At 38.7% G+C, this 22365-nt stretch overlaps 2 protein-coding genes across 5 annotated transcripts in view; one reads left to right on the top strand and one right to left on the bottom strand.

Annotated features, from left to right (window-relative positions):
- Window positions 1-19481, top strand: LOC105281642 (paired mesoderm homeobox protein 2A). The gene is made up of 3 exons (XM_011343014.3): window positions 1-480; window positions 2496-2689; window positions 15202-19481. Exons 1-3 carry the CDS (start codon window positions 120-122, stop codon window positions 15595-15597), a joined length of 951 nt encoding a protein of 316 aa, XP_011341316.1. The 5' UTR covers window positions 1-119; the 3' UTR covers window positions 15598-19481.
- LOC105281641 (muscle LIM protein 1) overlaps window positions 19277-22365 on the bottom strand; it is a 20026-nt gene continuing 16937 nt past the window's right edge. For all 4 annotated transcript variants that reach the window (XM_011343009.3, XM_011343011.3, XM_011343010.3 and 1 more), the window contains 2 exons: window positions 21443-21763; window positions 19277-21219 (listed from right to left, as the gene is read on the bottom strand). In XM_011343009.3, the coding sequence (XP_011341311.1) occupies window positions 20943-21219; window positions 21443-21763 (598 nt within the window). In that variant the 3' untranslated portion in view covers window positions 19277-20942. The remainder of the gene's footprint in view (window positions 21220-21442; window positions 21764-22365) is intronic.

Raw genomic sequence — 22365 nt, 5'->3', positions numbered from 1 at the left:
ATCATCGTCCATCGTCGTTCTTCGCAAAGCCGGAGTGTGAAGTAAAGGCACGAGGTGTGACGGAGTGTCACGCGCTGTTGGAACAAGTGGATCTGAGCTACGGCCAAGCCGGGGGCATCATGGATTACTCGTATCTGAATCAGGCCGCGGCCGCGGCGGCCGCCGGTTTCGAAGCGTCCAGCTGCGCCCTGGCCGCCGGCGAGATGCAGTGCAGTTACGGCGACCTGAGCTCGTGCTCGCAGATGAGCCAGGCGGCCTACCGCTACACCGCGGCGCGGGCCGCCGGATATCCGGGTAACGCGGCCGTCGCCGCCGGCGCCACGTCCGGCGGCACACCGTTGGCGGCCCATCACACTACGCACCCCCACGCCCACGCGCACCACGGGGCCCACTCGACCCCGTGCTCCGTGATGGCCGCCAGGTCCCAAGAAGTCCACCGCCATGCCGCGTCCATTTTTCCGTCAGCCATCAATCTTCAGAGTGAGTTACGTTCGGCCCGATTAGCACACTTTTCGACTCTTTTATTACTTTTTGAGTTCACTGTTTTCGAGCATTTCTCGCGGATTGTGACGTAGTTATGTTAAATAGTTATGATGGAATCGAAATCGATCGATTGATCGATGCTGAAATCACTGTTGAAGTTTACCCTGACGATGTTTCCATAGATAGCAACTTATTAGTTGCAACTTAGTAGTTGTGCATGCATTTATTGACACATATTTACTAATTTCTACATATCACTGTTTTAATATATTTCGGTCATTTTTATTCACTGATACAAATAAGTATAATTAAATATATTGGATAGAATTAATAGCAATAATATGTCCATTATAAAATGTGTTATCTGCGAATATTCCTTTTTCTGCTAATTAATCATGTAATTTGCAATTTGTGTCACTAAAGAAATTTGAAATAATAATTTTCTGTCACATTAAGAGACAAATATATATTGTCAATCAAGCTTGATGTCGGTTAAAGAACGTCAGTTAAAATATTTGTCAGTGATTTCAATGTAATCTCTTTATTAAATAATAGAATAATAGAATGCTTCATTGCCTTCGCTTTATGATTTGATCTGTGATTATTTTTCTATTCTATAGCTACATGATGTGTGAAAGAAATAGACACTATCTAATTACTTTGTTACAAATGAAAATACAATTCTAAAATTCTACAGTGCATGTCATACCTTTGATAAACAATTTTATCGTATAATGTTAATTTTTTTATACTTAGCGTTCTGAAAATATTCAATATTTTATTAGAATAAAAGAAAATAATTATTAATATAAAAAATGAAAATGTATGTAATGTGTTATAATGCATGCATTTATTATGGGTACATTACTTTCGAACTTTCTTTCAAGAAAAGATATAATTGAAAGATAGAACGTGACATTCGGTGTTTATATATCGAAACTTTACAGATTTGTTCAAATATTGAAAACAATATTTCAAATTTGCTTACTTTATTACTTAATTAAGAAAAAAACTATTCTTCATATTTTAGTCTTAACGTAATTATATGCGAAAAGAGCGAAAGAGAGAAATATTTATTTCGAAAACTCTGTGTAGGAAACTTACAATTTAATTATAGAAAATGTTGTACATCATGAAGAAACATGATTATGTCATATAAAATTATCAGTAACTGTCTGACTTAATTTTCCAGAATATTAATTATATCGCACGCATGCAACAATTGTTACATATTCACATTTATATTACATTATTTGATCTGACTTAAAATTTTTCTGCGCCATTTCAAACAAATTGAGTCAGAAATAGAAAGCGAAATAGAGAAGAGAGTTAATAAATAATATAACTGAATTGTATATTAATGTTACTAATACTATCTACATAATAATTCCGACTGTAACAGATTAACGGAAGCTCCTTTATCCTCACGTCAATCCGTCGGGCTATGAATGTGCGGCGCTTTGTTGTGTGTTTGTTCCGGCGATTTAGAAGGGGCTAAACATGTCACACAGTGAACAGGGATGCTAAGCTCCCTTCGTCCTAGTTGATAATTGATCTCGATTGAATTCAACATCACACATGTTTCGACATGGTGCGCGCCGAAGAATGTCACGCGGATAGATTGTACAATATAGTATATCTGTCATGTATTAATTAACGTATCATAGATTCATTAGAGAAGCTGAAGTCAAATAGCTATCAATGCGAAATAGTATCATGAAGATGATATCGTGTGTTGCATCGATTGTGCTGAATCGTAGTTGAAAGACTTCTAAGGCATAATTATACGAAGATTTTAGAAAATGCAATTGTTTATAAAGATGTACCACATATACATTATTTCTTTTTAATGTATAAATTTTATATATTTTTGACATTTGATCAAATGTAAAAAACATGCAATAACTATCGACGTTTCTGTATTAAAATTGTCTATCTGTATTAAGTAACTAGGTTTGCGATACTTGCACAATTTTTATCTTTATTAACAATCTATATATTTTTCATTTTAGGTGGTTTGGGGTATAAGGCTTATTCGGGACATGACGGTCTCGCGGAGAAGAGAAAACAACGTCGGATACGAACAACGTTTACATCAGCGCAGTTGAAAGAGTTGGAACGCGCGTTCCAGGAAACGCATTATCCGGACATCTATACTAGAGAAGAAATCGCTATGAAGATTGATCTGACTGAAGCTAGAGTGCAGGTTAGTATACTTTTCATTTCGATGAACAATCAAATTCTTTTTACAAAATTTACAATACCTTAGAACACTTCATAATTTTTTCCTTTCAACTTTTGTGATAAAAAATCTAATTTCTTTGAATCGTTTTAAATTATATCTTTTCATCGATGTCGCGTATAGCTGAATGTAGCTGAATTTGTTAAAATTCAATAACGTTAACGAACGTTGAATGAAATATTGCCGATGTAACAGACAGAAATAATTTGTCATACAACTATCGCGAAAAAAGAACGCTCTCTTTTTCTCGGCTTATAAATCATTTGGCATTGCGCAACACGCAGTTTGCTTCTTCCACGCAAAGAGAAGGATGTCGGCGGAAAGTTGAGGGTGAGTTGGCAGAAGGAGTGTAGTGTAATTACATTACAGACTCCATTTTCGTTTTCACGGCTACCTGCAGGTCGCAAGAGCTGATGGATTATACTGTCTAATACGCTTGACAGATTATCATGAACGAAAGACAAATGACTTAGAAATTGCACAAGTAAAAAAAATGGTTCCTTATAAATGACGAAAAATTGTAATTATATCATATTTTTAAATCCTTTATTGTGCTGCTAATGCAAGAAAAATGTAACAAGATTCTAATATATATTTTGAAATGAAATAATTGCTTTTGTTTCATACCATTTTGTTTAAACAATAATTCTCAAATATATTTAATTACAGCTATTATAAATTCAGAATTTTATGTATTATATATTTTATTTTACGTATATATACTTATTTATAAAAATACTTTTCAATTTATAGCAATTTTTTAATAAATACCGATTAGTTTAATGTAATAACTGGATCTGGAAAAATTATTTTCATTATATATGATTGTTGGAAAAAATTTACACATAAATCGAGATACGTATTTTCCAAATATAATATTTATGTATTTTTGAATGACTAAAATAATCTTTGAGTGCTCGACTATTGTTGTTTAAAGGACTGTGCAGAATTGGAAAGTATCCAACAGTCAATTTGTACCAGGTGAATGCAGATCGATCGCGTTTATTGTATAATACCATGATACTTTACGCATGATGACTGAACCTGACAGAATCGACAATCACACTTGGCACGCCTGCGTATCCGAACACGGAACGCTCGTTATTTCATAGAGTCAGATATCTCGATATTCTATACATATATACGTCAACGTCGTACAAAATCATAAGAAGGAACACTATTCAATTTTTTATTCAGAAAGAAATATACGGCTAAGAAATTCTGCGGCTATGTTAAACGCCGGAATTGGGAGCTACCTGTCACATGCAGCTTCTCGCCTTCTTCCACTGACTTCTCTCTTCATCTTATTCGTCCTAAGTTACCTGCTCGCGGACGAAGTCGCAGGTGTCGCGAACAGAGCAGGTGAGGTACATGCACGGTAACACGATTAGACAGCTCGCCAGACGCTAACGGGTCCTAAAGTTAGACTTCTCCGACTGACGTGCATCACTTAACGCCGCCGAAGTACCATCCCTCGCCGAATCTCATTCAGATCATTCCGCGACGAGGAGCGCGAGTGATATCATTGGTTCGCCGGGATTGGGTTCGGCGGAGGGAGCGCAATAAATTTAATCATATCTCGGGAAGGAACGTAGGCGCGGATTAATATAACATTCGCCATCGGCAATCGCGATATTATTACACGGAGGCGAGATTAGGCACGGCGTTTCGGCGACTAGTGGAACCGAATCGCTCGCTATTTGCGGCGACTGCGACTTGATATTCCGACGTGTGTAATCCACTTTTGCACAACGGCCGCGATCATCTTGGCAGCGGCAGTTACTTCAGCTGCCGTTAACCCCTTGACCCTACACAGCTTCGAACGTTCGTTCGCTGCTGATGTGTTGAAATGGGAGAGCTTCAGGATCTGGATACAGCGGAAGAGCACAGTTTGATAGCGTTACGTTTTCATGAACTTAATAATGTATCTTTCCGCGGGTTATCCACTGTCATTGGTCATTTAATCCTAAAACAGCGATGTTTATCGATACCGTTATGGGATTAGTGATGAAGTGTTACATGACATCTATAGCAGTTAGTATAACAGGTAGTTGAATACTAAAGCGACACGTAACACAGTTTTGTTTTATATGTGTACAGTTCTGTAATTTAGTCGTAAAGTAAACATTTCCACGTTTTTCATATTTTATATTTTTTATATTTTACGATTTTCTTTTTTCCTATAATTCTTTTTTAACTGTACTTTATTAAGTATGGATATAGAATCTTTTCTAGTTACACACACGCACACACATGATTAATGAAAAGCTAAATTATATAATTCTGATTTCAAGGGGAAGACAAGCAAATGAATTAGTTTTCACCGCTTACTCTTACGATTACTTAAAAGTTTTTTTATTTATTATATTCATTTATTGTATTATAATAAGATAAGGTATCGCGTATAGAAAAAAAGAATATCATGAAAAACATAAGTTCATTTCTTAAATTCTTATTTTACCGAAGTTGTTTAGTTATTTCACTTAAAAAAATCGTGATTTAAAAATATTTCTCTGAATTCATTAAATTTTCTAAGAACAAATAAAATTATTTTATTCTATTCATGGGCGTGAAAAAAGAATTATTCCTATAATATTGATATTCGCCATAAAACACGCGTATTTTATTTTGATAAATTTCTTTTCTATAAGTTTCTATTCTTTCGCTAGATTCTACGTAGAGATTTCTTAAATTATTCAATCATTTTTTTCTTGAATCTATTTAAGGTCTTTGTTTTCTGTTCTGTTTTACTATTTATTCTTCTTTATTTTTATCTGATTCTTATGTACACTAAATTTTATACTGTGACATAATACATTTATATCGAAGTTACTACACATTCTTTTTATTGAATAAAGATAAAATCATACATACGTACATAAAAATTATAGTGCGTGCAAAAAACTTATAGTTACTTACAGTTATTGATGTACTCTTGAGAATTATTGACACTCTCTCAGCAAGCTGTGATAGTATTATGCATCCTATCATAAACGTGAAGGAAAAAGTGAAAGATTTTACGACTGTGAAAAACTTTCGTTTCTTCAAAGAAACCAGTCAATAAACCAATTTACAATATATTACATTATACATGTGCATGTACATGTAATAGCAGAAAATATTTATCACTATTATCATTTAATAATACATCATTCAAAGCTGCAGAGTTACAATATAACGTTATGCAACAATTAATTTTATTTAATTGCATCTTTTTATCTTTTCGACCCCTGTATGTCATAAAAGGAATACCTTTTCGATTTAATATCTGAGAAAGCCGTGTCCAAGTACAAAAACGTGAAAAAAAACTGATTATAAATATCGATAAACACGAGTACTATTCTGTGTGTAGCGCAGTAGTGCACCGCATCGGATATTCGCGCGTTCGTGTATCATGTGCGAGGACCACGCGATAATGAAGCGCGAGATAACTATTAATACTCGAGTAGTTTGCGGGTTCGCGGCGCGACCGCCATCTCTGGCGAGGTTTATCCTCCCGCGGTGGGGTAAGTCCTTTGTCTGCTTGACTTTGCCCTCCTACGTTCTGACAGGACGTACGGTCCCTCAAGAGTTCCCTCGTCTCTTCATTCGTGATTCGTTCGTTCGTTGCCGCGAGTTACCCTACCCCCGCAAGTCTTCCAACCCTCCGATTCATCCCCTCATCCCTGCCGCCATCCCTCTCGGCCCTCCATCTCGTCGATGGCGGCTGCTCGATAAAATTTCCTCCCTCTCGCATCGCGAGAGTCATTGGCTTCCTCCGTTCGCTTCCCCCGCCCCCTCGTCGCCCTCGCCGTCATTCCGAACATCCTGCTACCAAGATACTTCCTAATCGGCTGCCATTACTACCCCTATTTTCCCGCGCTATCTATAGTTTTACTTAGTGCTAAGTATAAATTAAGTTACGCAGGAATGTTTCCGGCAACTCTTTTCTCGAACATTATCTGTCATTATTTCATCTTCTCCGTGTGTCTCGTTTAAGATACTTCCTCATCAGCTGATATCATTGTCTCTCCATTTCCTCTCTGTGGTTTTATCTGGCATGGAACACAACGAATCGCGCTGAACGTGCGTTTAATAGAATGTTGTTTTTTAAGTGTTACCTGCTTTTACTTCTTCATATTTTATTCAGTCTAATTGACTGCTACTATTATTATTCTCTTCTGCTATTAGGTTTTACTTAGATTGAGAAGACAATTAAATAATGCTTCCACTAACTTTTTCGAGTATTATCTATAGAAACTTCTCTCCTCTCTCTTCTCTTCATTCAAAGCACTTTCTGGTTTTCTTATTACTTCAATTTCCTGTCGTTATCTGTAGTCTCTATGCGTGTGGCCGCGATTCCGCAAATCAATTTCATTCTAAGTTTTATCATCATTTACTTCTCATATTATATACACATTTTCAGATATGCCAATATATTATATTATGATTATTACGTTCCTTAATTTTCGTCTACACAGCCTCATGTGCGATTTCATACATCCGGCAGCCACAAATGTGCTGCAAAATATCCATTCAGTTTGGTATTCACTTTGACGTGCACCACGTTCGGCGTTTATTATTCTTTTCTCACGTCTCTAACAATCATCGATCTTCCGTTTATATCAACCGAATCTTATCCAAACTAAGATATCAGATTTCGTAAATTTGCCGTAACGCGAGATGAATCCAATATCGTTCGATAATCGCTCGAATAAAGTGATTATGGCGTGAACGCGGCAGGTCGGCACACCTTAAGAAGAGATAAAACGCGCTGTGTGTGCTAGATTAGATTACCTTGCAACAACAGAAGCCAGCTCTCTAACGGATATCGGAATTCTAGTTGGCAGCGCTAGATAGGGGCGCGTAACCAAGTCAGCGTGCTATTGATAGTCGAGATTCTCTCGACGCGTGCGTGTTATACCGTGTAGAAATATCCTTCGTCGTTCGTCTCTCTCTATCTCGTTGGCGCGGTTGACATCGATAAAAATACTCGAAAGATGATTGAATTTGTAACACTATCCGTTGCATTATGCAGCGGTTATAACTTGATCGTTGCGCGCGAAGATCGACCGCTTCTTCGCGGCACTGCAAAACGGCGAAAAGGCAACCTCAGGAGGAACGGCGAATAAGACAAAATGGAATAATTGAAAACTTTTAGTTCCATAATAGATGATTATGCCATGAATGAAGATTTTAAGATTTTTATGAGAACTGATGTAATTTTCTGTCTGTAACATATGTGCTATATACATAATATATGTGCTACATATATAGCACTCGTGCCAGTATATAGCATGAATGACTGAGCAACTTTAATCATCTGTATGTGATTCAAGAAATGATGTTGCAAGAACAAAATGGAAATCTTATATTTTTATAATATTCGTTATCGTTTTCCAGGAAAAAATGAATTTTTATTGAATTAAATTTAACATCTCCTTATTATTCAATTGGATATATGTTATGTCTCAATATTACACTTCAATTGTTCAAGAAAAATGGAAATATAGAGTGAAAAAAATAATGGCCACTATTCTTATCGGACATATAATACTAAAAACGATGATTTAATGAATTATTCTGCACGGTATACATACAATGCATTGTTGCTATAAAAAATGCAAGAGAACAAACAGTACTCGTACAAAAACAAACTACTAAAATAAAATAAAATAGAATTATTTTCACCAAAATATTTCGCTAAAACCATATACGCTAGAATAATTTAAATAAGAAAGATATATTGTATATATTAATAATATTTATATTTCAATGTACTATCTACATCTTAATTTATATTTTAATAGCTTCATTATGATTTAACATTTGACTATCTCTTTTAAAATAAATTCACAATTATTATTTTACGCGATTTATAAATACATTTTGTTAAGAATAATCAAAATTATCTCAATGTTATCTCAAATATCTCTATCAAATAAAAAATGTAATTAAAACTATTTTTATATGGTAAAGTGAACAAGAACTAATTAAGATATTATTTCCAGCAACATTATTCATATTTTGAGTGACCCGCTCGGATTAGCATCAATATATTATTAATGGCATTAATGTCCTCCATTATATGCAATATTGATAAATCAACTCTGCACACAGTCTGATGTATGCGATACTAAAGCTAAGTCTTTCGTCGAGATTATATTACTTGTATTGTCGAAGGCAGTTACCGAACAAAAATACGTTTAAAAAATGTTATTCGTTTTGACAGATGTTGACAGTTTTCCAGATGGAACGAATATTTAAGTGAATTTGATCGGTGAAAACGATGACCATACGTGACCATACTATTTTACTAGAAAGACTAGCATGTGCGACAAGACAATTCCGTAGATTTAACTTCCTTGATTGCTATCTAAAAACCATATAACGATTACGTGGCGTACGTTAAAACGTATCTTGGTTTCTCATTCATCTCTTTTATCATCATTGCACAGTTATATTGAATTTATGCAGTAATATATGTTCACATTCATTTATTCATCTCTTAATATAATTTTATCTATAAAGAATACTAATTCTGTGATAATAAACTAACGATAAGCTAGATTGCTTGATAGCAACTTTTAAATCTCTTAGTACAGAATTTTGTCAATACAGACTGCATCAGAATCCTCAAACTATAAAAGGGTGAATGACTGCGCACACATAACATTACTTTCTTTCAATGACTAACAATAAGTTACATAAAACTGTGGTCATCCTTTTGTTTTGAAATGTCAAATTAAGTCAAAACTATTATAGTAGTTTTGACAACATTCATTAATTTTCCGTGTCCATCGGTTAAAAAATATTCCACTCAGCCAAGAGTAATCTCAAACTCTGCCCATGTTCTCTCACTTTATTCTGGTCACGCGATACACCAGGTTCCTCAAGGCTAGTGATCTTCTAGACATCCAAGCTCATCAGTCTTCGAAGAGTAGCCAGTCGTGTCACGCCATGAGTCACTCGGCGATTGAATTATACCTGCGGGTCCTGCTCCGGTTTTCATCTTTTGCGTCGTTTATCGGCAATGAATGGGACGCGGGATTAATCAGGACTGACCCACATCTCCTTCTGATTGGACCGGCGCCACGCAACACAAGCCACACAACATCAAGGGATCGACGAGCTTCTGATTAGGAGGGAACTCGTTCCCGTCGTTTTAAGCGTCACTCACATAATGCTCGATGCAGTCTGTTTGTGATTCAAGAATTTTTATGAGCCTCTTTCTTTGACTTGGAAGATCAAGTTTACTCGAATGATCGGGCAATGTCATAATAAGCCCAAAATGTTCTATGATTCTGGCACTGCGTTACTACTGCAAGGAGCCTTGTGTGAACAACACTACACGTTTACATCGTTACACCATACGTCCCATTGACTACGACACTCCTATTGTCACGTGGCGGCACGTTTCGCTGCTCTGAGTCACATGTCATTCAGTATGAATTACAATTCCATTAACGTAGTGGAACGACGAAGCTGTGCATAATACGCTCGAAAGAGAGATGTGCTCGCGCACTCTTTCCCTCTCTTTCGCAATCGGGGTGCCAAGTGCACGAGACGTAATATCGCGAAGGGGGCGAAACGGCAATGGCGTTCCGATATGGGACAGGCAATTGAAGTTGCATTTGCGCCGCTAACAAGATCAATATTCATCCGCGAACACGCGCGTCATCAATGAACGAGATGGGCGGAAAAAAAACAAGCTTTTGGGAAGATCAGCTATCGTATTTTGTATTGCGCGAATGACATGTTCGCTGATATAATTGACTGCCGTATATGAAAAGCTGGAATTAAAATTCTGTTAAGGAAAAGCTTGTGATTAAAATAGAAATTACGTCTTGATACATTCGCTCCGAAAAACCGAATGTTATATACATGTTTTATACATACTACACAGAGAAATATTAATGTATTTTCATTGTTATATATCATTCTACACTTATATATTTCTAGAATTATATACATTGTTTAAAACTTCATTATTTTTATGATGATAGTGATTTTACGGAGTGTTATATTAAAAATGAGTTTCATTTAAGAAAAACAAAATGTATATGAACAGAGAACATTCGTACATTATCTTTAATAACCAAAATGCGATGATAATAACAGAAATTGATTTAATAACAACAACTTAATTTGATAAAAAATGATCACGAAAACTAAAATAATCTCATTATTTTATCGATTGGCACTTGAGCTTTATCCTGAGCGTCGTTCGTCCGATAGTAAACGTTTGATCCATACTAAAGCTAAGAGTCGGACAGGACAATTCCCTGATCTCGGGAGTGCGACCGGCACTGTCGAAAAAATCAACGTGAATTTCCTTCCGTTTCCCGGTGGGATACGTTGCTGTCAAGTAAAACAAGACGTCCCCCTGTCTCTTGCGGGAATGAAAGACAGAGACGAGCATGGCCGCGCAACTGAGGGTTCGTTCTCGAAGGGTCGAAAAGCCGGGAGCAAGGAGCACAGCAAAAGTCAGGAAAGGAGGAACCAGAGAAAAGGAGAGAAATCGAACGACGGAACTAGAACATGAGCGAGAGAGAAGAAACGAATGTTAGGAACGAGGGAGAACCTCAAGAAAGACGAATAAAGAAGCGAAATCGAAGGAGTAAAGAGTAAAGCGAGATGGAAGAAGAGACGGCTTCAAGGGAATTGGAAAAGGAAAGGCAGAGAAAGCGAGACAAAGAGAAGCGAACAAAAGGGAGGGCTATAAGGTAGATAAGGTAGACAAGGTAGAAAGAGAGATTGGTAGAAAAGAAAAATGAATGCTGAGAAGCGCTGCAAGAAAGAGAGAAAGAGAGGGATGCTACATCTAGTGGAACAAGAACATACCGGAAACCGGGAAGGAGGAAGAGAGAAGAGATAGCAGGCATGAGGGAGTGTAGGGCTGGAAAGGCGCGACGATTCCGGGAGTCGAGGGGTTGCTGCAGTCGGTGGTACGGAGGGATGAAATGGGGAAAACATTCGCCCGGGCTCTGGCGGCTGGTGTCGGGGCTGGGCTGATACACAAGGGGCCCATGCCAGAGTGTGCGCCGGTAATTGCGAGCTCTATGTAGATCCACTTACAGTGATTAAAAACTGTCCTGCTGGGTATCATCCGTGGAGAACGGTGCATCAAGGACGTCGGGAGAGGAGCGACGATCAGGATACGCACCGCTGAGAATAATTCCGTCACGTCTCGCACGCGGCCACGTCATTTTGCGCGCATCCGGTCAACAATTCCGTGCCGTGTCCTGTGATTATTGGTTCGACAATGGATACGCTCGCGCAAAAGTAGATTGCGATACGCGTCTCAAGATCAGCTTTCCTTGTGATTTTGGTTAAATCAAGTGCAATATCTTTGTCATATCCTTATTATTACTGTACACTTGTGTAGAAGAATCGTTAAAATTATTAACAAGGATATTCATTTTTTTAAATTAAATCTGTTTCTTTTTTTTAATTTCGAGTAAGAATATGAATGGATTTTTGCAAGATATTAATAATCATTAACAAATGTAAACGCTGTAATCTAAATAAGAACGTATAGTGCGCAGGATTAATCAACTTTATAGTATAATAATTTTTCTTGTGTTCTGACTTGCCACATGTATCCCAGTGCAGTGGTCCAGACTTTCAATTAAGGAAATAAGTTTAGGGTGAAGGCGCATCACCCTGCCATCTCAGTCTTAATTACAGTCTGCTCCGTGTAGCGTGGAGACATTCGCTTTTATTGGTACGATCGTTGAAATGATTCTGTTATAAATTAATTGGAGTTGCGAAAAATTCAATTCTATATAGAATTAACATGTTATGTTAATTACAAATCACTCTGCTTTATTATTATAATATGTATCAATAATGTTTTGTATTTCGATAAGTTATTTTTAGTTCTAATAATAAGATTTTATTTAGTTAAAATAATAAAATTATATATTTCTTTTCTGAAAGATGATGCTCTTTTGTATAAAGAGGAACAATCTAATTGCTATTCTTACCTGAAAATGCTTAACTAAATTTGCAGTCGATGTCTCTTAACAAGAACTTAATTGAGTGCTATTTCTTCGTAGTGTTTTATCCGACTTCAAATGTGTCACAATTAAATGTGGAATCTTTTTATAAAGTTTCTTTTTATAAATTATAATACGGAATATTATAAAGTGATGTATGCCTTTATTATACATATATCTATATATTTATGGTCTCCAGAGACACGTTTAAACACATATTCAGACTCCTGGTGACGAGTAGTATCGGCGTAATCATATTGCAGAATATATCTTGCCGCTGCCGAATTAGATCGACTTGGGGTCAGAAGGCAGCCGAGCGAAATCCGCGGTTAACTGGTTCGAGAAGGGAAAATCACGACGATGCCTAAACGTAGGGTGAGCCGAACGGATAAACGCAGCACAAATTGCACGATTGTACGCTACTTCCGTAGAATTCCTAATGCTCCAATGTTTACTTTGACCAACGGCATTAACGTGGGAGATAATCAAGATTTGACTAAACAATATCGTGTGCAATAATATTATTATCATTATGACAATGAACAGCAGTGATCAATATTAGCAGGTTTATATAAGTGAAGAAGAAAATCGAAGGAAGTCAATCCAAACAGAGTTACCGATGAACTTTAAGAAACGGAGTAAGAACAACAGGTCCATTAAAGCGAGCGTGAGATGAACGATAAAAAAATTGACGAGAAGAATAACGAAATAAAGTAAGCACGAACGCGCATCGCGACGATGCAATACCGAAGTGCTCAGAGAAGAGCCGAGGGTAGAATTCCCGCACAGTTCCCGTATAAAGAGGCGATTAAATATTTATCCAGAAGGTGCCGGACATCTGTCGATACGCCTTGTTGCACTTTATTTTGGCGCGGTATATTTGTTTAACATTAACGCTACAGGGGCTTGCGCGCGCGAGCGCGCTCTCACACCCTAATTCGCCTCGTCGACGTCGTCACTTCGGCAAACAGCCGCACACATGCTACGGTCTGCTCGAGGTTTGGTCCATGGCCAAATACGAATTATTAGCGTTGTCTTTGGCACGTACCACGGCAAGCACGTTTATGCAGTAGTCGGCAATCGCGAGACAATTTCTGAAAAAAGGATGACGCCTTTAAACTTGTATCAGAGAGTTTCTGCTATGCAAAAAGTTTATCAGAGTCGATATGCTCTTGTTTTACAATCTACTATATGCTATTAAATAAAAAATGCCATGAAACATTAATTTTAAATATCGCAACAACTGATATTATTACCAATTTTAATACTGAAAGATCCTATCTCTTCACAAAATTCATAATTTAAATCTTTCAAACGAGTTAATTTTCAAAAAAGCAACGTTTTCCTTCTAAATTTGTATTTCAATATTTCGAGCCGTTCCTTTTTTATTAAAAATTGATTTTGTATCTCGCCTCTGACTTTTTTCAATCAACAGCAGATCATGAAGGACCGCGATGCGCCGGGTGTAATCAATTTCGGATTAATTAACGTGCGAGCGGACGAGCGGAGTTTCGCTGCGCAGTTACTAGTCGAATTTCGTGAAAAATCGCGAGACCGGCGCGCACTGACCAGCAACAGCAACAGTAGCAACAGCAACGGCACCAGCAACAGCACCAGCTACAGCACAGCAGCAGCTGATAAAAATCCAATAGCCCCAGTGTTTGCCAGCCAGAAAGGGCAATCACGTTCATCATGGTGTCCTGCACCCCCGCCGTCGCGGTGCCACCCCACGCCGCCTATCCTCGCGTCCCTTCCATCCCCCGTGCAGTCTCCCCTCGCCCCGACCGACAGCTCGAGTAGTTACGTCCTACGAGCCCTGAACGTAGCCGCCCCTGGAAAATCCGGGGGTGGGATTCACGTGCGCGCACGTTGAGGAACGAACGTTTAGGGAGTGACGAGGAGGGACGGAGATTGAAGGGGATCGCCGCGCCGTAAGGGAGTCGGGGACAGGGTGGGGACCAGAGCGACGGGATAGAGGGGCGGAAAGGGATGAAGGTGGATGAGGGGCACAACGCCGCTGCCACTGCCGCCGCCGCTGCTGCCGCCGGTCAGATAAACGCTAAAGCAAATAAATCCGCTACTTTAACATGCAGGTCACCGCAGGTGTCTGTTTATTTTATTCGTTAAATATTTCATTTGGCCGGCTAGGGCCAATTACGAGCGCGCCGAACGGTCAGCTTCGTCGTTCCGCTCTGACGAACGCTGGAACTACCCCGGCGTATCGCTCCTCGAGGACGATTTCTCGTATCGTGCCACAGAGAATATTGTAATCTGTAAATTACAGTATAGAGGAAAAACATCTACAATTGATCACATTGACTAGCGCCAAGCAATATTGATGCAACTATATGTCTTAAAGAAACCCTACACGCTATAACAAATCTCATGTGTCGTCAACGTGTTGTCTCGCAGCTTCAGTAGCGCGTAGACCGCACGAGGGAAACGAACGAGAAAGCGAGATCTAACAGCCATCGGCGATCCGTCTCGCTGTTCCAGGTGTGGTTCCAGAACCGGCGCGCAAAGTTCAGGAAGCAGGAGAGGCTGGCCCAGCAGAAGTCCACGTCGCAGAGCGGCATCGGAGCTGACAGTGGCGCGTCCAGTCCGGTAACCGGCACCGTGAAGGCTGAAGGACGTTCACCCAGGAGTCCGGCGACGCCGCCTGGGGGCTCGAACAGTGTGCTGTCTTCGAACGAGATCAAGCCGATCACCAATCAGAGCCTGTTGAACGTGAAGCACACCGTGGATGGCGATGGCGGCTCGCCCAATGCCCGAGGAAGCAACAGCGGCATCGGCAGCGGCACCTGGGGTTCTTGCAGTCCCAGGCCCTTCTCGGCGGCTCTGCCGCCCTATCTGCTGGACCCGCTACCCCTGAAAACCGCGAACCTCTACTAAACCGTCTCTCGCCCGTCATCAGCTACCTGACGGAGAGTGTAAATACAGAGAACCGCCCCGCTCGCGGAGCACAGAGACGACGCGCTGTTCAGAGAGTGGTGAGCGTCCTAGCGTTTTTCCGGGATCCCGTTTTTCCGGGACCTTGTTTTTCCAGAGCACGTTCCCCGCGCTTGTGAGCCCATCGGCGCGTCCGGCGTCTGTTCATCACGGACTCGTTACTCAAAGGATTTCGGTAAATGTGGATGCACCCTTGATATTTTTGACAAAGGTACTTTTAGGCAGTCGGAATAACGGACAGAACACAGTTCGCTTTGAGGCAACGTCTGCTGACTTCTGATGTATTCTTGAACTTGTGCGCACGCTAGCTGGCACGTTCAAGCGACTCGAACGTCAATCAAGTCACTAGAATCAAGATAGAAATAATTTAGCAGATCTTAAATGGCACGATGATTCAGATGTCAATCAGGCATGATACCATTTTCTTAAGTTTGATATAATTCGATTCAAGCTTGAAGTTTGACTAAAATCTTGAACGGTTGCGTTACGTAGTACGTTTATCTTGCATTTCTGTGATCAATTTATGTATAAACGTAAGCAATGTAGGTTTCCTTGGCAATATTTTTCTTATTCTTCTGTTCCAGTGTACAAGTACCGAAGTATTTTTATAGATCATAGATATATTATGTTGTATTATGTATGTGTGAAATATTATTCTTGTTAACGCAGACACATTGTATTGCTTAGCAAAGTATTTTCAAAGAAGTTACAACTTGGGAAACGCTGCTTTAAAGCATCAATACCCGACACTAGCTGAGACTACTAATTTCAAGTGAATGAAAGTGATATGAAATGATATGAATGGAATTAAATTCGGATTCGCACTCCGATTAATATCGGCAATAATAGAGTTGCAAGAGCATTCACTTCACTCATTTAGACGAAAGCTTTGATGTTCCCGAGGAATACAGCGAAACAGTATCAAAGTCATATCGATTCACTGAATATATCCGATTCGTGCAAACGTAGACAGCCTCATATTTTTGGAAACTCTAACTCTCTCGGTGAAAAATATCAAATCTGCTTCAAAAATAAATAATGAAAATACTCTCGAAATAACAATGAAGGAATCGAATGAAAGAAAGGAAGTTTCTTTATGAAAACTAATTCATATACACATATAGTTTAATTCATATATTTTTATTTATCATGAATAAATTATTTCTCTACAAATTTAATGAGATAATAATTTTGAATTTAATTGATCCATTTTTGCAGATAAATGTGAAGCTACCGTGATCATTAATTCAACTGCAAAATCATTCAGCACAATCTTTTGAAGTATTCTAAATGTTATACTACGTTATCGTTCCCATATATTGTTTTTCATTATTATTACAATTACGAATAAAAGGAGGATGAGCTTTATATTCGAAGCGATAACACTAACCCTCGCGGAACGTTAAAGTCTCGTTTCTAGGATGTGCTTCTCATCTCTATTATTTTCCACCGACAATGCCGAGATAGGATTAATAAGGAACGCAGCGTAGAATAGTATCTATTAAAGTACTATTAATCTCGCTAGTATCTTACCTTGACTTAACTTGATACTTAGTTTGCCAGGTTTGATTTACGTGCAGAAAGATATGCGCAAGTTTCGTACGATATTTGTTGTATAACAAGTAGCGGAACACATAACGACAAATGCACATATTTCCACAATAAAATTCTTGACGCAAATACCGAGTGTGCACCGATCTCATACTGCGAGCTGATTTCAATGACCTATCGGACAGCTAAGCGATTAAATATTAGAGCAGTGATCAATAAACCAAAAAAAGATAAGAGCGAAATATCTTGCTGGATGTCCAAGTAAAAGCGACTCTCGATATATGAAAAATAATATATTTATACGTTCATAATTTCGGCATATCAAGAAAGAGACAAAATTAATGTTAATTCTCTAGGACTGAAAGACTTATGTAAGATTAGCTGAAATATTAGCTAAAATGTGTGTATAAACTGTTTGTCCATATTATAAAGATAGCTATATTAATCCAAAGGATTTCTACAAGACAAATTGGTAGATCAAAGCGCTAAATTCAACTAACAAGATTATCGATTCAATGAATTATTAATACTCATTTTTATTATTACACTTCTTTTACGATTCGTTGATTAATCTTCAAGAATGACAAAAGCAAATTTCGATTGACGTGAAGAATTAGGTGGATGAATACTTTATGTAGAAAAATTTTTATATCGAGGATCGCTGGAGCACGAGATGATTAATCCGCGTTAATTCGCAGAGGGGGAGAATTCCTCTCCTTAAGAAGTCCTTAAGATAAATACTCACATACCGTCCTGTATGTCTCGTACCAAGAAGAGCGAAGGTACCTGTCTTATCACAATATATACGATGGACAATTTCGACGACGGTTAACTCGTTCGTCATGCGCCGATTACGAGCGCACTTTATTCTGCGTATGTATAGTTTATCGATTACGACTGAATCTATTTTATAGTGAGATGTATAAATGTACATTAGTTAAGGCGAAGGTATGTATAGTTCACCCGAAAGTATTTTTTCTTTCTCTCTCTCACGAGTCTCGTCAAATTCGCCGTAATCTTTAGAGGACCAACGATCGAATATGTGTGTCGTAGCCGTTATTATATATTAATGTTATTATTGGTGATTTTACGTTTTGCTAGACTAAACGTACTTGAAATCATCATTCTCCTTGCAGTCCCTTTATAAAAAATGCTTGTTAAGTTCCAATACAATAAGGTATCAAAACGAGATTATTTAGAACATTAAAAAGAGAAGAAATCGATGTGTCTAATGTTTAACAAATAAAAATTTATTCATTGAATTGCGACGGAAAATCTGAAAAACGCGTATCGCGATATGATATTCCGCGGAGGAATAAGGGCGTTTGTCCTCTGAAAGTTAACGGCAATAGCGTGCGGTAATTTCTATCGTATCCTGAGGCGATTCATATCCCAGTTCGATAACGAATGTGATTTTTTAACGAGACACTTTTACAATACTGCGTATTACTGTGGCGTGTAGCGAGCCGCACCACTCGCTCTCGTCTCCGCGAAGGACGGATTATCGATTACGCTGACGGCGACGAAAGGGGAAAGGCTCGTCTCCCCGTAAGCCAGGAAGCGTTCGTGAAACTCTGAACAGCTTCGTTGCTCCCGCCATTATTGTTAAGATTAACGAATGGTAATTATCGATATGTGTGAACCGGAACTTGTACAGTTGTTGCTATAAATATATGAAATTAGTGTTTTACACCATACTCATACTCAATCTCTCCATTAATTGTTACTAGCCGGATCTGCTCATGGCGATTTCCATCAAATTGTTTTCTTTGAGATGCTATTATTCGTCCTGAACGACAATAACAGTCAATGTTACATAGCCAATTATTAATCTATCATTTATGTTTGAGATATTTCGATTTATGTTTAAATATTGCGTTCCGTTATTTTCTATTAATAAATTTAATAAAAGTAAAGGGTTTTTTAATATTTGATGCCATCCATATTATTATTGCGAGATGTAATATGTTACAAAAGGCATGATAAAATGCACGTATATTAAAACAACGAATATCGTGAATTGATTAGTTATATGTTTGTTTTTTCGGGTAAAGAAAATTGTCCAGACTTTCAAGTACACATTTATTGAAAATTATAATTATTAAATTAGTTTCTCGTCTTAGTCGTCGATTACATCGTTGCTGCTGGTCGTAGCCCGGTTTTAAAAATTTTTATTCACATTCATCCATTTATATCCGCGGATATCCGCTGCAATCGATGTCAGGTGATGAATTATTACGCTGTAAGTATCAAAACCTCTTTATTCGAAAGTTAAAGATCGATGGAAACATAATATTTGTCCGTGATAGAATCTGTTCGTTTGTCATTGCTTAATTTAGATCTGCTACCGGAAACAGTTAAAAAGCCAGCATCTTTAATTCATATGATGCACTGTTTCCCAGACCATAGCTATTATAGAGACAGAAAAACATTATCCAGACTCCTAAATATTTAATTATGAGCAATGTTAAATGTTAAATCGTGAGCATACCAGTGATATGATAATTCTGGTTGGCGATTTTCTTCGTCAGCGGAGCGAAGTATACTTTCATCTGTTAAACATATTTCTGTTTTGACTTTCTTGTATAAAACTTTGAGAAATATGATCCTCGACTCTTTATTCATTTTGACATATTTGATCAGAAGCAATATTTTAATCGGAAATTGAAAAAATTTCCACCATCCAAAACTCTGAGAAGGATTTTGAGCAACAAGTACGACCCCCCCTAAATTTGACATCTCGCGGATCGATTTTCGTAGTCGTAATCTCCAGTTTCCTAATTAAGGAAAAGAAAAGAAAAGAAAAAAGAAGAAAAAGAAAGTAACAAAAGTTTCGTACGTTCGTAATTGTTCGTCATCAGATTAATCGTTTGCGCGTAGCTCGTCATCGAGGATCGTCTAGATTGCTACGGAATTTGTACGAGGCACAGGAAAATCGCGAAATATTCCGTGACTGAAATCACTAGTTACAGCTCGCAAGCTGTTCTTGCAAATCGCAAGTCTCGTGAAATCTTCGCAGCAACCTATGCAATCCATCATGATGATTGGACGACGATAGATCCAACTGATTGCAGCAGGAATAAATCGACATACTGTCGAAAACTCGCAACGGATTGATATAGTGTAACCAAATGGAGTGTAATTTTGATAATGGTGAAACTTTATGTTTTCCGTTATGAAATGTGAAGTTTACAATTAACGTAGAGGAAAATTTTAGAGTAGACATAAAAATCTGAAAAGTCAATGAACTTTTTGAGCAAACCCAACTCCTCGATATCAAATCCTCTTCTATTTCGAAATTGTGCCATTATTAAAATATCTTCGCAAATTGCGCGATATCGCGTCGATACGTATTACCGATAAGCGAATTATCAATTAATTTGATAATTAATTTATTCGTAATATGATCAATGCGCGATTTCATACCGCGACGAACTGTCGACAGTATGCAACGGTTTATTCACGCGCGGTCGATCTCCATCGATCCAGATGGGATCGGGATCCGTGATCCAGCGTCCTCCGCTACGGCGGCGTTCGCAATAACGAAAGCGTAGTCATCGACAATCATCGAATCGTCGTAAGCTAGGAAAGGAGAAATCGAAATTCCCGGAGCAGCGCGTTCGTCTGTCGTCGGATACACAGTCAGACGCCTCTATGTATAGATGTATTTACATTAATATATAAGACTGGATCGAGGGTGCTCTTCGAGTGGCGTGTAAGGGGGAGGCCGTCGCCGATTAGGCCATCGTGAGGGTGCCCGCGCCCATTCCGAAGCCCACGCCCTTAGGTCCGAAGTTCCGGTTGTAGCAGCCGCGGCAGTAGATGTCTCCGTCCGGGCCGTCGTTCAAGTTCGTCGAGTCCAGAGAACGGTGGCACTCGCCACAGCTGAAGCACCGCTTGTGCCACACGCGGTTCTTCGAGATCATCTGCTCGGCGGCGTACACCGGGTAGCCGCAGCGCGAGCAACCGTGTCCGTCGTTTCGCTTCTGACCGACCTGCGGCTTGGCGTCGATGCTGCGAAAGGAAAGCAACGTCCTCTAAGTATCTGACTCGTGGAGGAACCAGGAGCTTCTTTATAGGGCAATCTGGGTGAGCTTATCATTATTAATAGACGCATTTTCCATTGAATGTATGCATGTATACATGGTTTTTAGAACATAACGTTTGGAATTGAAAAGTGACTTAGTACTTCAAGGCTACAAAGCTAATATCGTTAGTATTGTCGGGGTGGACTTACTATGAGGGCGCATGATCTCCGTTCGTCGAGACGAGAGTTGGCTTGTGGCCGAATCCGAAGCCTTTGGGCCCGAAAAGCTTTCCGTAGCACGCGCGGCAGTGGATTTCCTTATCGGGGCCATCGCATGCCAGCATAGAGTCCAAGGGTCGGTGGCACTCGGCGCAATTGAAGCATTTCTTATGCCACATGGTGCCCTTGGCGAGCTGTTGTTCCGCGGCAAACACCATGCCACCGCAACGGGGGCAACCCTGCCCAGCTGGCGCCTTAATCGAGGTCGTATCAGGATTGTAGAATGGTCGATTGGCCGAAATTTCTTCCTCCCTGAGGGGGCAACCAGGACGATTACAATGAAATCTCGATTGACTGAATGTAATCTATTTTATTTAATCTTAATCCGACTTTAAACAACTATCTAATTTTACTTGAACTGGCTAAGAATCATTAGTAATAACATATGCAATAATAAAGTACGCGATTGATGATATAAATGAGTTTTATGAAGTACTCATCTTCCAATTCCTGTATCTGTTCAATTTCAATATCTGTTAATTCTCAGGTATCATATTACACATATGTGTCATTCCCCTCTTTTATTAAATTGTCATGTGTGAAGAATTTATCCAGCGTAGTTTTCAATGAAATTCACCTGAGATTGAATTTCTTTCTCTTATCTTCAATGAACTCAAAAATGACTACATGCATTTTTATGACAAGCTTGCCAAAGTTATATATGTAGAATCTCTGAATCTATTAGAATCTTTTTTATAAAATTCGATAACAATATATTCCTTCATTTTATTAATATTCATCAATTATTTTCGCGTTACGTTACCGAAATAAATCGCGCGAATTCACGGAATCGCTCCAAAATCTTCATGACAGCTTCGTTGAACGTACATTTATGCAGACTCGGAGGGACATGG

The sequence above is a fragment of the Ooceraea biroi genome, chromosome 2 (genome assembly GCF_003672135.1).
Source record: "Ooceraea biroi isolate clonal line C1 chromosome 2, Obir_v5.4, whole genome shotgun sequence".
NCBI lineage: Eukaryota > Metazoa > Arthropoda > Insecta > Hymenoptera > Formicidae > Ooceraea > Ooceraea biroi.
The sequence above is the reverse complement of the archived record's forward strand: the minus strand, read 5'-3'. Positions and strand labels throughout refer to the sequence as shown.

Coding starts and splice junctions, on each gene's coding strand:
- LOC105281642 (XM_011343014.3), top strand. CDS start 120: ATGGATTACTCGTATCTGAATCAGGCCGCGGCCGCGGCGGCCGCCGGT. Junction 481..2,495: donor GTCAGCCATCAATCTTCAGA/GTGAGTTACGTT, acceptor TTTTCATTTTAG/GTGGTTTGGGGTATAAGGCT. Junction 2,690..15,201: donor TGACTGAAGCTAGAGTGCAG/GTTAGTATACTT, acceptor TCGCTGTTCCAG/GTGTGGTTCCAGAACCGGCG.